General features: G+C 42.8%; 1 protein-coding gene across 2 annotated transcripts in view; it reads left to right on the plus strand.

The window, feature by feature from the left end:
- The window catches only part of LOC138582134 (zinc finger protein 510-like), a 204,189-nt gene that overhangs the window by 137,229 nt on the left and 48,894 nt on the right, over positions 1-18,066 (plus strand). For both annotated transcript variants that reach the window (XM_069653145.1, XM_069653144.1), the window contains exon 6: positions 651-764. In XM_069653145.1, the coding sequence (XP_069509246.1) occupies positions 651-764 (114 nt within the window). The remainder of the gene's footprint in view (positions 1-650; positions 765-18,066) is intronic.

Raw genomic sequence — 18,066 nt, forward strand, 5'->3', positions numbered from 1 at the left:
GGATCTCCTTTTAAAAATGTGTGTAACAATTTTGCATAGCATTTAATTATATATTAGTTTTGAATGTACATGAGTTTTCTTCCTTCTTGTGGTCATTGGAAGTATAGCACCTTTACCTTAATTTTATTTATTGTTACGTAGTACTATTTTCATCCATTCGGTCTTTCTCTATATTTCAACCACTTTCCTACATCTGAGAACTAAGCTGCAGTGTGACGTACTCGGCATGTAGGAGGGAAATTTGATTAAGAACATATTCAAGTTTTTTTAAATGTATTGACTTGCGTTTCCTTGAATTTCTTTACTCCGAAGTTAAACAATCATGATGGAACAATGTGGATTTCATGGACATTAAAAGGGTTAACGCTTCAGAACTCTGCATTAAGGGACATATTTGCCACAATACTTTCATCAGGAAGGAGGAAAAATGAGGCATCTTCATTACTGTTATTAAGCACACAAACAGTCCATATTTATAGAAGGAAGAATGCACACCAGTAACTAAACAGGGAAAGTGCATTGCTACCACTAGAATGTTTTCTTTTGTAAAGGAAAGTCATAGCTCAACATTATATATTTTGAGTTTAAAAAAATGTGAATTATTTACCTTTATTTTTAACAAACATGGCATGTGTTCCTTTATATCACAGGATTTCCGTTTCACAATACTGATGTTTGTTTGAGGAATGATGAAGAGCCAGATCCTATTTTAATTGACCATCTTGGTGAAGAAATTGGAGAAAGCAGTACCAATGTGAACTCTGGTAAGGGGCTAAATGATCTAATGTCTCCCAGTGCTTAGCACGCTTGGTGAATATGTTGCAGCAAGCTGCTTTAGAAGCAGGTTTTCTATTTGGACTGTGGGTGATCTGATCTTACTCCAGTGTGGTGTTCTTTAAAAACAAAAACATGTAATACCTGGTTTAATGTTTACTGTTTTCTATTGAATGAATTTGTGTGTTAGGTGGTCTGAGCTTTGCAACCTTTTCTGGCCAGTAGTAACAGGTTGTTTTATTCTCTGTCTCCAGATGGTCTGGGGACATGTATGCCAATCCCCCACAACACCCAGGTCTTCTGAGTCTCCTCAACTGGTTAAGAAATGTGGGCTTTAATTCCCAATAAGCAATCTTGTTACTCTCTCTTTCTCATATGGTTCTGGGAACAGGGCCTTCAATTCCCAGTAGGCAACCCAGTTACACTTTTGCTTCTCTACCAGAGATCATTGAATTCAGATTTCAATTACCACAGTGCAATATGATTGCAAAATTGTATTACACATCTTGTTAATTAGAGGGATTTGTTTAAGATGGATTTGGGAATTCATACTTTAATTCACACAAAGCAATCTTTCCTGACAATACTTTTTCTCCACACAACTGCTCCCTCAGAGGGATTTCAGAATTCACACTTCTACCTGCCACGCCCTGTGGCAACACCTCTTGAAATCTGCTCCTAGGCCTGCCTCGCTGTGTGGTCACTCCCTGGCATCAATACCTCTTCTCCTTCACTCCTCTCCTTGTCCGTCTCACTGCTCCTTCTCCTCCTGGTACTCTGCTCCTCATGTCTCACATCCCGTGATGAATACAGACGATCGGATGACACAGTGAGATCTAAGATAAGCTCCATCTGAGCTTAAGGTACGTATAACGCACCACTTCGGTGGATACCTGCCGCAGGCACGGCTATCCATCCACACACATTAGAATGCAGCTTACAACTACGACACTTCGGTCTAGCTGGACACTTACGTCATTGCCTCCTACACCAGTCTTGCCTCAACACCACTGCCATTAGAATACAGCGACAACCTTTGACAAATTCAGTCTAGCTGGACACATGATGTGTCTCTTGCACTAGCGCACTCTCGTGACCTCCCTCAGAACGCATGCACATGCCTGACATCTTGGATTTCTTACTGGAGCCTAGCCAGCCCACCTAAAACCTAATCTTGACCAAATGCACACATGCATTCTAAACCTCTATGAGAAATTCCCATACCTGGACTGAGGTCCCTGAGTGCGTTTGTACCACAAGCACGTTGAGACCATAGTAATTAAAAAGGCTCTATATAAATGTCAACTACTACTACTACTACTTTCACTAGTTTAGCCTCTCACTGCAGACCGACTCTGCATGTGTTTTGCTCAGTGCTGTGCCATGCCTCTTTATTCTTGGCATTTTTCTGCTGCTGACGCCTCTCTCTGCAGTGTGTTCTTGCCGTTTGGAGTATATTACCAGGACCAGTCTCTTGCGCCTCTTTTGCGGTATTCATTCACACAGCACTTACATTTGTGTTGCATCTCTGCGGCCTTGCCACTGCTCATCGCTTCTGACTCAGACATAAGCCAAAGCTCTGAGTCTCTGTCCCTCCACTGTTAAACAATGGTTGTCTGCCTCTCCTCCACTCGCCTTCTGCACGCAGGTCTTAAGCATACTCAGGACTTTGCCTCCTCCAGCTGCGTTTGTGACATGTGTTCTTCTAGTAATGTAATCCCCTGTTGTTTTGCGGGTCAGTCAGATGTGACAGCCATTAAAGAAAGACTCCATGTGTATTTCAGTGGTCTGCAACCTGCAGGATGCTCTGCTACATGTATGAGCAATCAATTTCTTGATAAATGGTGCTAATGAGGAGTGGAACATGCACTCCTAGTGCTTTTATCCTGTCTCTCAGACTCCCTAGCATGGGGTGTTATGATAGCCTGTTCCTCCACTTACCCTCATCTCTTGACTGGGTAAGTAGTCGGTGAGAGAGAGAGCGAGCATATGCAACTCTCTCCGTCACATATAATGCTTGGCATACAATTAATTAATTCTCAGTAAACATTAACCCAAGGAATGTCAGTCCCTGAAGTTTTATTTATTGTATGCAGTTTCTGGGCTTAATGGTATGCTCTCTTAGTAGTTGTTAACAACTAATAGTCAGTCCAGCTGAGAATCAATTATCATCAATTCCTTTCATCACCTTCCAGAAGTGTCCCTTCATGTGGCCACCTGCTGCTCTAGCCTGAACCTCCCTCTTACCTGGGAGAACATCCTACTGGCATACCAATTCATCAGTCTCTTCTTTCTCTCTCCTGATGATTCCCTTAATCCCTTCTTTCTAGACCCCTTTCGGTGGATCAGCATAGAACCTACAGCACCTAGGGGATTCTTTTGTAAAAGTATGGTAAAGTGTTGTGGTGCTGGACTGACATCCAGGCTGCGTGGTAGTAAACACCTTACTTAGAGGCATGGGTTCTATCGGATGGCTGTGGGCTGATCTGCCAACCTTTACGTTCTTCTCTCTTCACGTCACAGGGTTTTATCTGGGCATTCTTTAATGGCTGTGGGCCACACCTTCCCAAATCCTCTTTTTCTTATTCTTCTGGCTCACAGGGATGTACGCTGATGCCTCGGGCCACGTTTCCCATACCTTTTCTCTTGGCCTTTGCGTCATCCATCATGCAACGTTTTGATACCGCTCAGCATCAAAGAGTCTTCATTCCACCAGTGGCTCAGAGTAGGCTAGTGCAGCTTTGTTCTGCTTCTGGTATGCCTCCCCTCGGCACAAAAAGCTATTGTTCTTCGGCAGTGCATAGTGTGGCACACATGGGTAACTCCCCAGTCTGATATTGTGGTGTGCACCATTCTACCTGCGCAGCTAAGGTAGCAGGCCCCAGTTGATCAGTTTTCTCTCTCCCAACTCTCACCAGTCAACCTTAGCCTCTATGGCTTTTTTTTTTATATAGGCTCTGAAGACCTTGCTTCTGCAACATAAACATGCATCAACCCTTTCTTTCTAGAACGGTGGCAGGCATGGAATTCTGTGAGTGTTGATTGGTAGATTTGGGGCCCTTTAGTAGAATTAAGAAGGAGCAGTGTCAACAACTTAATTGAAATTATGGAGCCCTCTAGCTCGAACCTCCTACAATGGGTATCAGGTAATAAAATTGCGGCAAAAATGTCGCTGGTAAAATAACTCGCGGCAAAAATGCTGTGGTTTGACCTGGTAAAGGTGTACCCCATTATACCATTTAAGGAGAGCAGGGGTTGCGGGGGTGTCCCTCGCTCCTCTTAAATGGTATAATGGGTCTGGTGGTTGCAGGGGTGGCCCCCGCATTCTTTACATGATTGTGGCACAAAAAACCACAGCATTTTTGACGCGATATTTTGTAATCACAGCCATTTTTGCCGCGATTTTAAGACATGGAACCCTACAATGCCACAGCTCGCCTAAGCATGACAGCTCCTGGTCCGTGCACACATATCATCAAAGCAACATGCATACTATGTGTATATATTTGGGAGCATGCTTGTAGGCTACATCCTTCCTCTCTTTTTTGAAATCACCAGATCCTCCAGGGCATGTTGTTTAACACCATCCTCTGGGCAACAAGGTAATTAAGCCATGGGAGAGCAAAGCTCTACAATCCTATGCAAGTCCACACCCATAATGTAAACCAAGTGGCTATATATCATTCCTTGTCAGTAAACATTGCAATAGTCAGTTACATGTGGGCATCGTTGGTACCGTCCCTCCTAGGTTTTTTAAAACATTAATGGGAAGCGGTGCCCAATTGTGCAGACAGTTCTCTCCTTTATCATATGTAGCTTCCGTTCCCATTTATGGGCCCTACCTGTGGTTGTTATATTTATATTCTTTAGTTCATCATTTTGTCTCATCTCCCCCCCCCCACTCTATGTATTCATGATACAATATTCTCTTTAACCTGACATTTTTGGGTTCTCTTAATCCATGAGTAGGATAACGTATGACATATCAAAGTCCCCACTGTAACTGGTACTGAGACATTTGAACAGCTCATGGGGATACCACGACTTAAAAAAAGGCCCATGGCTCATGCCCGCCTTCACTGCGGTTGTCTCCAGAGTATTAGTAATGTAAACAGTATTCACATTCACAGATCTATGAATCAAAATGCCCAAGCCAAATCCTTGTTAAGAAATGGCCCAATCCCTTCAGAAGACCCCCAATATGAATACCAACACTTTTTGTCTTAGGTGACAGGTGACATTGATGTATATGAAATGGGAATGCTAAACCTATGGATCAAATCCTGAATCAGTAATACAAGAAAACACACACCACCCTGAGTAGGCCTCCCTCATCCAGATCACATTCTGATGTGCTCATTGTTGCAGTTTTTTTATTACTTGGCAGTCTTTGGGAGATTCCAGGTCGTAGTCAGGTTGTGGCTTGTTTACTACCTCTCCGGCGACAGTGTTGATTTTGATGGCATAGTTATGGAGTAATCAATCTTTAGTAATGCACTACATCCCTTTCTTGTATACACCCCCCCTGCCACCAAAGCCTCATCAAACAGAGTGTGTGTGTGTGTGTGTCAGCCGAGTACTGATTCATTTAAAGGTTTGTTATGTTTCTGCAATAATAACTGGCAAACCCTGTTTTGAACCCCAAAATTGTGGTGTTTGTTCATACTGGTCTCATTAAACTCCATGATCCAAGGTTACTGGAATCCAGGTTTGTCCTTGTACTGACACATTTCATTGTATCCTTGGGTAGCTCTCATCAGACTTGCTATTTGCTGAGTGGTGTCACAGGTGCTGGAGAGAATTCAACAGCTAAGGTCTTCCAACCCTGGTCTCCTCCAAAGCAGTCAAGTTCCGAACCAGTGATCCAATGAGTTGTCCTTATCTTCGCTATGCTCCTTTATGATTTGTGGGCAAGGGTCCAGAGTGCAGATTGGGGTAATCCTGGCCCGGCACTGAAAGCTTCTCCTTGAACCAAGGGTGATGCATGATGGCAGTCATGGTATTATGTGCCTTTGCCCAGATCAGTGGTCCCCCCACCCCCCAAGCACTCTATCCATCATTGGAAAGATGACAGTTGTGGAGAACATCATGTTGAGCCTCTGGCTCAGGAGTGTCTGGAGAGGGTGCTTTGGCTATTGCTTCTAAGTCAACATCCTTCTCGGGTTCTGGTCCGCCTTTGTCTGGGCCTCTGAGTGTAGTCAGCCACATGTCCTGCATCTTCTGGACTTGTCTAAGATGGCAATGTGTAATTGCGTCCAGCCTCCTTTTCGTTGTCCCCACCAGATGTGGTGACCTCCTCCCTTCCTCCAAGGTCCAACAGGGTTCTACCAACCTGGGACTCTTTCGAACATCAGGTACCTCCAATACACCATGCAGCTGTTCAATCTAATAATCAAATCTAGTAACCAACAAGAATGGGTTTGGTTCAAAGGCTATATGCCTTGAACCCTGGTGCCAAGCCTTGAGGTTTAAAAAAAACATCTTGGAACACTAGGGGCGTCGGCCATTTTTGTAGTAATAAGGGATTGTTAAATATATTCAAGGATGCTGACATATTTTTGATCCATGAAAGTTGGCTGGTGGTCCCTTTTTTCTTAGACGGGTACACGGTTTTCAATAATATGGCTAAATGGGGTGGCAGGGGATGTCCGTATGGGGGGATGCTAATGGGGGTTAGAAATAGCCCATGGGCGAACCAGTTCACATTGCCCTTAAACTTCAAAAACGTGATGGCCATTGAAGTGCAATATTCAAATGTTAAAACGTATAAAAAGCTTTTGGTTATCAATATGAATGACCCGACAGAGGCGTGTACACCGACAGTATACAGGAATATATCACTGCTATTATTTTAGACTTGGCGGCTGGAGATAACAGCGACTATGTGGTGACTATGCAATACTGAGAGGTGATCTAAATGCCAGGTGTCGTGATAATCTATATACAGAGGAAACTGTGTACGTGAAATCCTGTAATGCGTTTAGTGATGGATACGAAAATCCTCAGGGGCACAGACGGATGAATTTCTTAACGGATTGCCACCAGATCATGCTAAATGGGACAAAAGGGGGCGATAAACCTGGCACAGTAACGTGTGGCAGGCTACCCTAGATTACTTATTTGTGAGCCAAGTTAATTGGCAAGATAATTTATTTATTGGTTTCTCATAACGCGCTTATTACCAATACGAGTTCGGTTTCTAAGCATGGATCCGGGATTCGAACCTCTGCTGCTCTGCATGGTCTTGCTTCCAAGACCAGCACGTTGCACATTGCCCCTGTGCTATCCTCCACTCACAAGAACGTTAGAGAATTGAAAATCATTGAGTACTTGTAGTGACCACTCCCCCATTACGCTTATGCTGGACACGGGGGTGGTAATTGCATATATTGGTCATATAATAACATATGGGCACTGAACCACAGAGTGACAAAATTAAGTAACCTTGAAAGGAAAAAGATATGCAACATGACTGCAGAGGAGATGGAACGATGGATTGAGGGAATGACTTCTGAGACGGCTGCCTGTGGTGGTAACGTTTGTGTAATGAAAGACCAGACACACAAACATCAATTTGATCTCGAGATTAGAAACGCTAAGTGTGAATTGAAAAGGCGGCTGGGAAAAATAAGAAGTATGGAAAAATGTCAGAGATGTGGCCATTGGTAAGGCAGAATAGGAATTGGGGGACATTGATAAATCTGATCAGTGATATAGGGTGGCACGAGTATATTGTATCTATACGGATCACAGACAAAGGAAAGAACAATGGCATTAGACAATTACAATCTAATAGGAACAACGTTCAGGAACTTGAAATACAGCGTGGCCCGATCATAGAAATGATAACAATGCTTAACAAATGGAAGGCTCTGGGCCTTTGTGGCCTCTCAAACATTGTTTTATAAAAAGTACTCACAATTGAATCCTAAAAACTATAGACCTTCTTTCCTTTCTAAACGTTACGGGGAAACTATTTATTTGCCACAATGCTTCTGCGAGAATTAAATAAATGTCTTGAGGATACGCAATTATTAAGCCCTCTGCAGACAGGTTTCCGTTTCAGGATGCTCCACTACTCATAATTTGCTAATCTAAAACATATTGACAGTGGCAGCTAAAGAAATGGGCATATATTGATTTCCAGGCCGCCTTCGACACCATGAACAGAAATATGTTGTGGAGGAAGATGTCAAAGTGGAGTATACCAGCTGCACTATTGAATATGATTATACAGTTACATTAAGATACATCTCGGCGAGTTGGCCTGAGCAGTAGTGGTATATGTACTATAAGGAAGGCAGTAAGACAAAAGTGACCACAGTTCAAGGGTGTGTATTTAACTTCAAAAAGGGTTTGAAAAACATCTATGTAAGCCCAAGTCTACAGATGGGAGCAAGCTACGACCATGAAATAATAATAATGCAGTCAGTCCTCGTAGTGTCTGGTCAAAATAAAAGGGCATATACTAATAAAATGATTGCTAATCCTTACCTCTAAATACAAATAGTCTGGTGGACAATGTAACAAAAAAGAAAGTGTTCAGAAAATGATATGTTCAGGCCGTTGGCCTCCCTTCCCCACGTTTTCAGCACGGGACAACGCTGTACACTTGAGCTTAGCACAGTCTCTGGCTTCTCTAGCGTGAGGATACAGTTCAATCAATAGCATCAGGGCCTTCCGTACCCAAGTCTCTTTTCCTTTCAAAGTCTCTTGATTCAAAGGGCCTGATGCAACAAACAAACAATGAGTTCCTTTCCTCTTTTAGAATTATACACGTACTCCATTTCTTAGGCGATTCACTATTCACCTTGGATCCCCCTCAGCCAGGCTCAGATCCTTTCACCACAATGTTCATACACTGTTCATGCATGTAATTCCTCATAGGGTGTTCTTTCTCGGGTGACTCGCGGTTCACCCCAGGACCCTCTCGGTCTGGCTCAGATCTTGGATACCCCTCGGTCGGGCTCAGATCTCGGATCCCCCTCAGCCGAGCTCAGATTCAGTTTAATTTAAAGTTCATAACTTTACAAAAACTTGATTTAACCAAAAGCTTTTAGCTGATCTCCCTCCGCCGGGCTTGGACCAACTTCATATACGATTTCAACAACTATCAAAGTCTTTCGAATGTGCACTGGGTTTTGCTTGACCCGTTGCAGGATCACTTCGATTTTACAATTGATCATTTATCACATTTGCCACCTTTCAGCTGCACACCCAACAGAGACCTTCGAATGAGCACCTCTGTGGTGCCTGACCACTCGGTCTACGGTATCGTATCTTGGCTTCAAAGTTCAGTCACTGATCTGCTGATTAATTGTATTTGTGTCGCTTGCCACTTATGTTTCATACACTGTTCTATTCAGTTGTGATTATACAATGTTGCTGCTTGCAACCTTGGTTTCAAAACAGACCGGTCTGTTATCAGTCTCCCCAATTCACCGGCTGTGCTGACTTCACTTGCAATGCTTTGTTCGAGGAGCTAATAACAGTACCACAGTGGCGAACGATTCTCCCTGCCTTGAGTATCGACGCAGGAGACCCCTGGGTACCTCTGACACACCATGTAGCGTTCTTCAGCTTCGATTTCTGGTCTTACGTTTCCTATCCTCAAAGGTTTCTGAAAGTAACAGCCTTTCGGTGAAAAGGTCAAGGGCACTTCCCTCTTTGCATTCATCTTTTGTTCTGTCTTCTTTCGCCTTGTATTAAACTGCCAGCTTGGAACCAATGTTTCCTTGTGTGCTTTGCCTTGCTCAGAGTGTGCTCTCGTGCGCCACCTTTTATCCGTGTGGGGAAGTGTGATGGAAGTCAGATGTGTGTGTAATGGTCAGTGATTGCCTGACATTGTATTGGGGCACAGCTCGGGTGTTAGTCAGTTTTCTCTCAAGTGAGTTGTCCGTGAGCAAGTGCTAGTGTTGGGAAAGAGGGGGAGGGTGGGTTGGGTTGAGTATCCTACCTTGTAGGATGGGGTAAAGGTGTTACAGGGAATGCGTTTCACATTCCAGTGTCCCACTCCCCGAGGCCACCTCACCCAGGGGATCCTCCCACACTGATCCACCCGCAGGAACTGGATCTGTGTCCTGGCCACCTGGATGATAGATCCCCGGGTACTAGTGGGTGAGACACCTTCAGGTTTCTCACAGTACCCATAAATCCCCACAGACATCGGCTTGAAATAAGGGTGCGTGCTTGCGCGCTTGTTATTTAATATATATTTAGCAGACTTACCCGCACAATTCAATTGAATTTGGAAAACACCTGCCATCCCGTCCCGCCCCCCGCCCTCCCAAATTGGTAACGTTTGTCAGATATGGCTCTCATATGCAGACGATATTGTTTTACTGGACCACACATTGTGGGGCATACGCCCTTCTATGCATGTTTTATGTGAGTACACTGTGGATACCAAATTAAAAGTACATGTTGTAAAGCATATCTTTATATATTTTGGATTTAAGAAATTGACTAGTTACAGGATACAGACTCCTATTTGGATAATTGAGTGTAGGAGATCGACCGATATCTTGGATTACCTATAACCCAGAGAGAGGGGAGGCAAAGAGGCCATTAACGATAAGAAGAGGATGGCCACTATGTTAGGTTGTTTGATTGGCAAGCTGACCTATGGATGAGCGGGTTTTAGCATGAAAGGATCAATCCTTTGTTATAAGCAGATATTCTGTTCTGCAGAAACTGTTTATACAGAAGCTAGAAAATGTGAATGGTTATCGATGATGGAGGAAAGGTTTTGGAACCGCCTGCTGGGTTTGCCATTGTGCATCCCCTTGGCAGATATAAGATTGGCATTTGGCCTAACCATATTGATAGGACAGGTCAGATATAAGAGGGCTCTTATATATCAAAGCCAATAAATCCCCAGCCAGTCCAGTTCTTGATGTATTGGGTAAAGCTATGGAGATTGGCACCTTGAAGATATTCAAGGTTGAGAATGAAAGGTTTTGGGGAGAAATTGGATGGGTTACAGTTTGGGAAGAAAGTGAAGTTATTCTCCAGCTGGAAATGCATATGATATTCTTGTTACTTGATTGCTGATGACCATTTGGGGAAAAAAAGTAGCAGACCTTTCAGAATTTAAATCACCTGTATTTGAAGATACAATCTTATTTCATACTGTTCCCACTTAGGCACTTTGTGCTGCTGCTTCGTCTAAGAAGATTGCCGACATTAGCGGTCAGAGGGCTACAGTCAAAGATTCCAGTAGAGGCCCGTACATTCAGACTCTGTGGGCTTAGTAGCCAATTAAAGACTAACCAGCATGTAATGACGCCATGTATACAGTTTAGAGAGGTATATGTGGCGCATCTGTCCTGCTATAGGTATAACATGCAGAGCATAAGGACGGATGTTACTTCCTGAACACGAGAAGTTTAGGAGTTAGCTATACATAGAGTTTGGAAACGTATTGAATGCTTTCCAATAGGGCTGGCAATGGGTCTATGTAAACACTAGCTGGACTTAATTAATCAACGCTTTTTTTGTTAGATATTTCTATGCCAATACGCCTTCCAAAAAAACTATGTAGAATGATCAAATAATGAAATTATTAAGCTACAAACTGAGGATATTGAGACGCTAAACCTATATTGCATTTATCTATTTGTCTTTTAAGGTAAATTTGTTTTGCTTTTTGCATGTTTTTATCTGTATTGTTTTGTTTATTGTTTTTTTTTATTTCTATGGATTGTTTTGATGTGAAAAGTTCAAATTAAACTGATACACATTAAAGTTAAAAAAATATATATATCTTTAATTCTGTCTGTCGGTCGAATCTCGGGCCACCAATGATTCTCCCCCTCGATTACCACCCGTTGAATCCCACCCACCAATTCTCTCTTAAATGAACACATGCACCAATATTTCCCCCCTGCTGCTCATTTCGCTTTGGATTCTGCTCCATTAATGGTAGGTTTTCCCCAATTCCTCCTTCTTCCTTGATGTACATCAGCCCTACCTGCCTCACCCTGTTTGTCTTTCCTGAATGTCGGTATTTCATCCCCACAAGCCCCATACAACAGCTGACGTCCACTCACCTCCCCACCCTTAACACAGCCCCTCACCTTCTCCATATTTGATTCTCCTCTTCCACTGCCCGGTACCCACCCCCCAACACCTCTTTTATATTTTTCCTGCGGTACGCTATCCGTTGATCATGCAAATGGTCAGTGCTGCCTCTCTAGGTCTGTCTAGGTCATGTGCCCAATGCTGTTCTTTCTGCCTTTTCCTCTATGACATCCCTGCAGCACACCTGTCCCCTGTCACAAGTCCCTTTACCCTTTACCCTTGCTGGTATGATTCATTCCCAGATGATCTCCTTCACTCTATATGTGCTTTCTTGCTTCCACTTGGGATCTCTGTGATGTTTTTTCCAGTGCCTTTAGTGTGTTTTTTTAGGTGTATGAAAGGACCCTGCTTGCCTTGTCTTCAGCATGTAAACTGGCCACTGAGCAGTATGCATCGGCAAGGTGAGTGGGAAGTACAAGGAATCGTTGAGCAATGACTTGATGAACATGGGTAAAACCCTGCTATACTCTTCATTATTAAATACTTTTATTTCGGCATCGCCATAAATAATGTGTGCAAAACAACAATCACAATAAATACACAAGTACATAAATACATGGTAAAAGCTAAATACACCACAATGAAAACTTCATCAAAAACTTCTCATCCGGTTTGCACTTTCCGATTTATCCACGGAATACGTTCAATTGGTGGAAGAAAAACAAAAAAGGAAATAGGTGTGATGGGTAATACCCCATCCAGGAGTAGACAAACATAACTTGACGTAATGTTGGAGAAAATGTAATGACTTGAAAAGTAACTGCGTGCCTGGTAGTTTCTATATTATAATGATAAGTGACCTCATTGCAAGGACAGGTAATCTGGATCTTTTAGATAAAACGGACATGGAAGATTGGCCAGTACATTGAATTCCCAAGGTTTAAAAATGGTCGAACTGCGTGATAAACACACCCTATATATATAGAATGGTAGGCGGGTAGGGGGATCAACTGGCTAAAGGGACATTCACACGCACACCACTGGGACCGATTGACTACATTATAGTTAGAATGGTTGACTGGTGGAGGGCAAAGGACTTCGCCCCAATTATTAGATCAGAAAATGAACACTTGTACTGTTTGAATATATGATCGAAATAACTTTGATCTGACCAATAGTAAGAGGTGTCTAACATGGTCCCCAGAGATTGGCACTAAGCTTGTGTCTCAATTAATAACTAGTGGTGCTGTGGACATGAAGATCTGTTTAAACGGGCATATTGAGCCAGCACTAGTGGTACATTCCTTTGATAATCTAAACCCAATAATTAACTGTTTGACAGCCATATCCACGAATAGTGCCTCATACAAACCAATTCAAACATGGTTTGATAAATGCTGTAGGCACACTGTACAGAATTTGCTTTCATTTTAAAATCCGAGGTAACCACCCGTCAGGATATAATAGATGCTTGCAGAGTGTATAGACAAAATCAAGAAAGAGCGAATAGGCGATTCAGCCTCATTACAAGTGTGGTGAAAAATTGTGGGAATGCAGTGGTAATGGAGTTACCATTGCATTACTGCTGGATTACCACACCACCAAACTACATGTTTGGAGGTAAGGCAGAGGAAACACCTCCAGTAGAATGCTACAGGTAATTCCTCTGCTTTACCACCCCAAAATAGCCAAATTGGTGGTATTACCGCCAGTGGTAATAGTGCCAGTGGGAATACCGCCGAAATCCCCATGGAGAACTATTGACTCTAATTGATGGGGACTAACACTGCCTAGCACCACTTGTAATCCGGTGGTAATACTGCTGGACCAAGTACTGGTAACGGTAATACCGTTTCGTGGTATCTCTGTGGCATTGCCGCTGAGATGCCACTAAACTCATGAGGCTGAATATCACCTTAAGGCTTGGAAGGAATATAAGGAAACATGTGGTAATAAATATTCGTACACTTTTTAGAAACTGGTAACAAAGGGCATGTCAGATGGGTCGACCAATAACCCACTAGAATCTAATATCACAGGTTTCCGAATGGTATGCCTACTATAGTAGCATATATAAGGCTTCTACCTTGATCTCTGAGCATAAACCAGCTAGTCAAGAATTTGTTTTCGTCCCCATAGGCGCAATTCTTTATTGCTGGATTACATCCAACTATAATAGAAGGTTTAATAGATGAACGCACTTGAAACAAAGCACCTTGGTCCCAATGGCATTCTGGGTGATGTATATAGATGAAATCTTTCACTATGGGTCCAAGTCTTAACCAATCTGTTTAAATCGATCCTAATGCAGTGTGTACTTCGGGCCACCTCGCTATCAACCACTACAGTACCAATCTTTAAAAAGGGTTATCAATCAAGCCGTGCATGCTATAGACCAATCTCTCTCAGTAACGTCTCCCTTAAAGTATTGGAAACATTTGTGCTCGAGAGACTGCACCTATGGGTGGACGTAGGTGGTTTATTATTGGACACTCAACTGGGGTTTCAAGCTTCAGTAGGAACAACTGAACAATGTCTGAATTTATGTATGATAATTGGGAATTACATAGAGGTCAAAGGAACAGCTCTTTGCTTGGCTCGTATGGACCTGCTCATAGCATTTGATACTGTGGACATGGCCATATTATTGGGAAATCTGAAATCTCTGAATGCAGATAGACTTGTTAAGTATAATTATACAGCTATATTGTAACACCACTTCTTTTGTTCAATATCATAACTAGAACTGAGGTTTGGTATAAACTTGGTTGTTCGGCAAGGCTGTGTAATAGCTTCAATGTTATTTAATTTATATCTAAACAATGCAGAGGATTTTGTTTTAATAGGAAGAACACCAAAAACTCTGCTGACACTGTTAAACTGGTATTTTCTATTTATGACTGAACACAAGATGAATGTAAATGTAGCAGAATGTAAGGTCATGGTCATGGGGAAAAATACATTTAAATCATCCCCAAAATGTTACATTGAACAACCCAACTTGAAGTTATCTCTTTTAAATATGTGGGTATTTGTTTTAACAATAAATTCACATGGTCGCCATGTGCTGAGACTCTGTCAATACGCCTGAGACAATTTAGTGCAGGAATTAAATGTTTCTTGGCTAACTTCGGGAGTAACTCTCTGCCCTGGAAGTATATAAAGAAAAATCGTGTCGGCATCACGTTACGGTGCTGGTGTTTGGCCAACTAAATTACACGATTGTTTGTGTAAAATAGAACATGAATTCCTGAAATCAGTTTTAGGAGTGAGTAAAACAACTGCTAACAAACTCGTATATCTAGAGTTGCAAATGTAATCGATTGAGGTTGCATTAGCGGCAGCGCCACATTTTCTGTGATTATCAGTATGGTTAAGCCCACAGGCCAAATTAACTCATAGAAGACATATTAAAGATGGCTGACAGAAAATAAACAAAATGGCTATTTGAGGAAATTCCTGACATCCCTGGGTTTATAGAGGCTTTATTGGAATGAGCATGTCACCAAATCAGATAAAACTGTGCTGATGGACCATGTATTAACAAAATATGATGAATCTGTAACAAGCAATACGACAGAAATGTCCAGTAAGACTATACTATGTAAATGCTGTGTTCCAGTCTGTCCAAGAATCCTACATGAGCTTGATTACAAATACTAGACTATGGAATCTTATTACAAGGCTGGGATTGGACCAACTCCCACCACATAACAATACTGATAAACATTTTAAGTAATATAATCCTTGCTGTGAATGTGATGGAGTAACACGCAGAAACAGTCTTCGCGTTCTATTTTTTTGCCTTTTGTATACAGAACGAGGCAAAGATTTATAGTACCTGTTTTGAAGAATTTAAATTTGCATGATTACAGTACGGCATACATTGTTTACATGGCAGCTGCGGAACCACTGATCATTTTCAGTCTTGAACAATTTAATTATGTTTTTAGGGTTAGATTATGATGATGATGATTTGTATTTTTACCTTTGCACTTTTTAATCTTTACAGTGTTCTCCCGATTATGTACATGTACAGTTTAATGAATTGTATTAGAATAAACTTATTTTGATGATGATCATGCTGATGCCCTACTATCGAAGAGCTGGCTAGCTACTGGTGAAGGCCTAAAGGCAATAACCTAACCTAACGTACTTCCTCCAGGGTTCTTCTAGGTGTAACCTAACCAGGGTACCTCTCCTCCGATGTTCAGTGCACTCTCTCTCCCTCCTTTCTCCTTTCATACTCTTTCGTTTAGTCTCCTACACTTTCCTCCTGCCACACTTTCTTTCTGTCCCTTTCTCTCTTCCTCTGATGGTGCGCTGCCTTATGTTTACTTCTACTCGCCCTCTGCTCTCCACTCCCCCTCTCCACTGCTCTCCACTCCCCTTCTTCACTATTCTCCACTCACACTACTCTCCAATCCCACTACACTACACCACTCTCAACTCCCACTAAACTACACCCAACCCATACCTTCTCCCACAGCCACCTTCCTTTAACTCTCCCAGTCAATCTCACTCACACCCCTACTCTTTCTCTTAGTCTTGCTCACTCACCCTACACGCACTCACACCCGTGTACCACTTTCTCTCACCAACCAATACCTCAACTTGCACATGCTTTCTGCAATCCTTCTCCACATCCCTCTGCGCAGTTCTTCTTGGTATGCCTTTTCCCCCATTGACCTCACAGGAACAACCCACACTGCCTTGTCCTCGCTGCCCTCCTTTAGCTGCCACCTTCTGCTTCCTTTGGATCCCCAGGCCAGTTGTGACTTTCCTTTCCCCCTGGGCTTGGTCACAAGCATCCGAGAACATAAAACAGGTCTTAGGCCATGCCCCCTTTTCATATATGGTTCTGTCGACTTTTAAATTTCAGCATTCATATCGGGGTTAAATGGAACCTCTGGAGTGTGTGTGTCATCCGTGCATTGTTTTGTTGCTGTTTTCTTCTCATCAAACGCTTCTCTCCCTGGCAAGCTTTATGATCAGGTCTCTGCTGCAAGGAATTCAGATACTAGTGGGCCTAGAGGACAAGAAAGAGAACACTGGCCAGTGTACTATGTGGCAAATATGGGGCAAGTAAAAGTGGTACTTTGTGGTGTCACCCAGGCACTTGCAGAAGGGGCAGAGACTGGGCAACTCCTAGCTCCCTTGCCGCACCTCTGGGACAAGTCTGCCTCTGGCAAGTACCCTGTCACACCGGGTATGAGGTGTGGGTGTGTTCTGACATGGTCTACGTTGAGAGCACATAGGCCACTGTTTCCAGAAGGAAGCCTGTTCTGTTCATGGTGCAAGTATGCATTTTCTCGGGTGGTGGCATGCAAATTGTTGTAGAGGTGTGTTGTTTGAAATCTAGGAGGCAGAAAATTGCTTAGCAATTGTGGCATAGTTGGTTTGAGTGTAGGTGATGAGGGGGGAGGTTAGAGGTAATTAATATCATCCCTCCAGCACTTCCGGTTAGCAACATTTTGGTAGATAATACCAGCGAGCACAAGGGTTCAGGAATTCAGAGTCAGCTGAATGAGGAACCAGCAAACGTGCTCCAAATATGGAGGGGTGAGCATTAATCTTGGCTGTGATACAGTCTCGTGTGGACTGCTTCCACTTTCAGATAGGTGATTCCAGACATAATCAAGGATAGATCCATCAAAATGGTTCCAATCCATCATGTGCTGTTTGGTAACAATTGATAAATTGGTATGCTACCCGAACGTGTACTGTGCTCCACCACTAACTTGCAAGTTCACCAGGCACAGTTGAGGATTCGAGATACGTGAGGTCTTCTGGTGCAAAGAAGCATCCCCATCGGAAGAGGGAACTTGTGCCCTAAAACAACAGTGTAATATTCTGATAACAGGCCAGGCCACCCCCTCCCAAAGCTTAGATTAACGCTACAATATAGTCTGTGTTTCAATAATTTGTAATTTCCCCACCATGGTGGTGGTGGGGTAGCTCTCTCCTAAACCTCTGATTTTGTGTAGTTTACCTTCAGCTATTAACTGCCTCAGCAAACATAGCGTATTCATTTTGAACAAATCACATGTCTTGAACCTCAGGGTTTGCTCTGAGTCCTCTGGGGGGGAGGGTCATTTGGTGGTCACATGTTTCAATTTCGTCCTCCTCATTCTAGCCAGATCTGTCCCGAATGTTGAAAGCCTCCCCCTGACTATCACCTTGCATGTATCCTAGTTGTTGTTATGGGAGGCTTTAATAGATTTGCTAATATAGAAGAAGTCTGTCATTTGGTCAACTAGTGGTTTGTTC

This window comes from Ambystoma mexicanum, chromosome 3q (assembly GCF_040938575.1).
Source record: "Ambystoma mexicanum isolate Mex_15411 chromosome 3q, UKY_AmexF1_1, whole genome shotgun sequence".
Lineage (NCBI taxonomy): Eukaryota > Metazoa > Chordata > Amphibia > Caudata > Ambystomatidae > Ambystoma > Ambystoma mexicanum.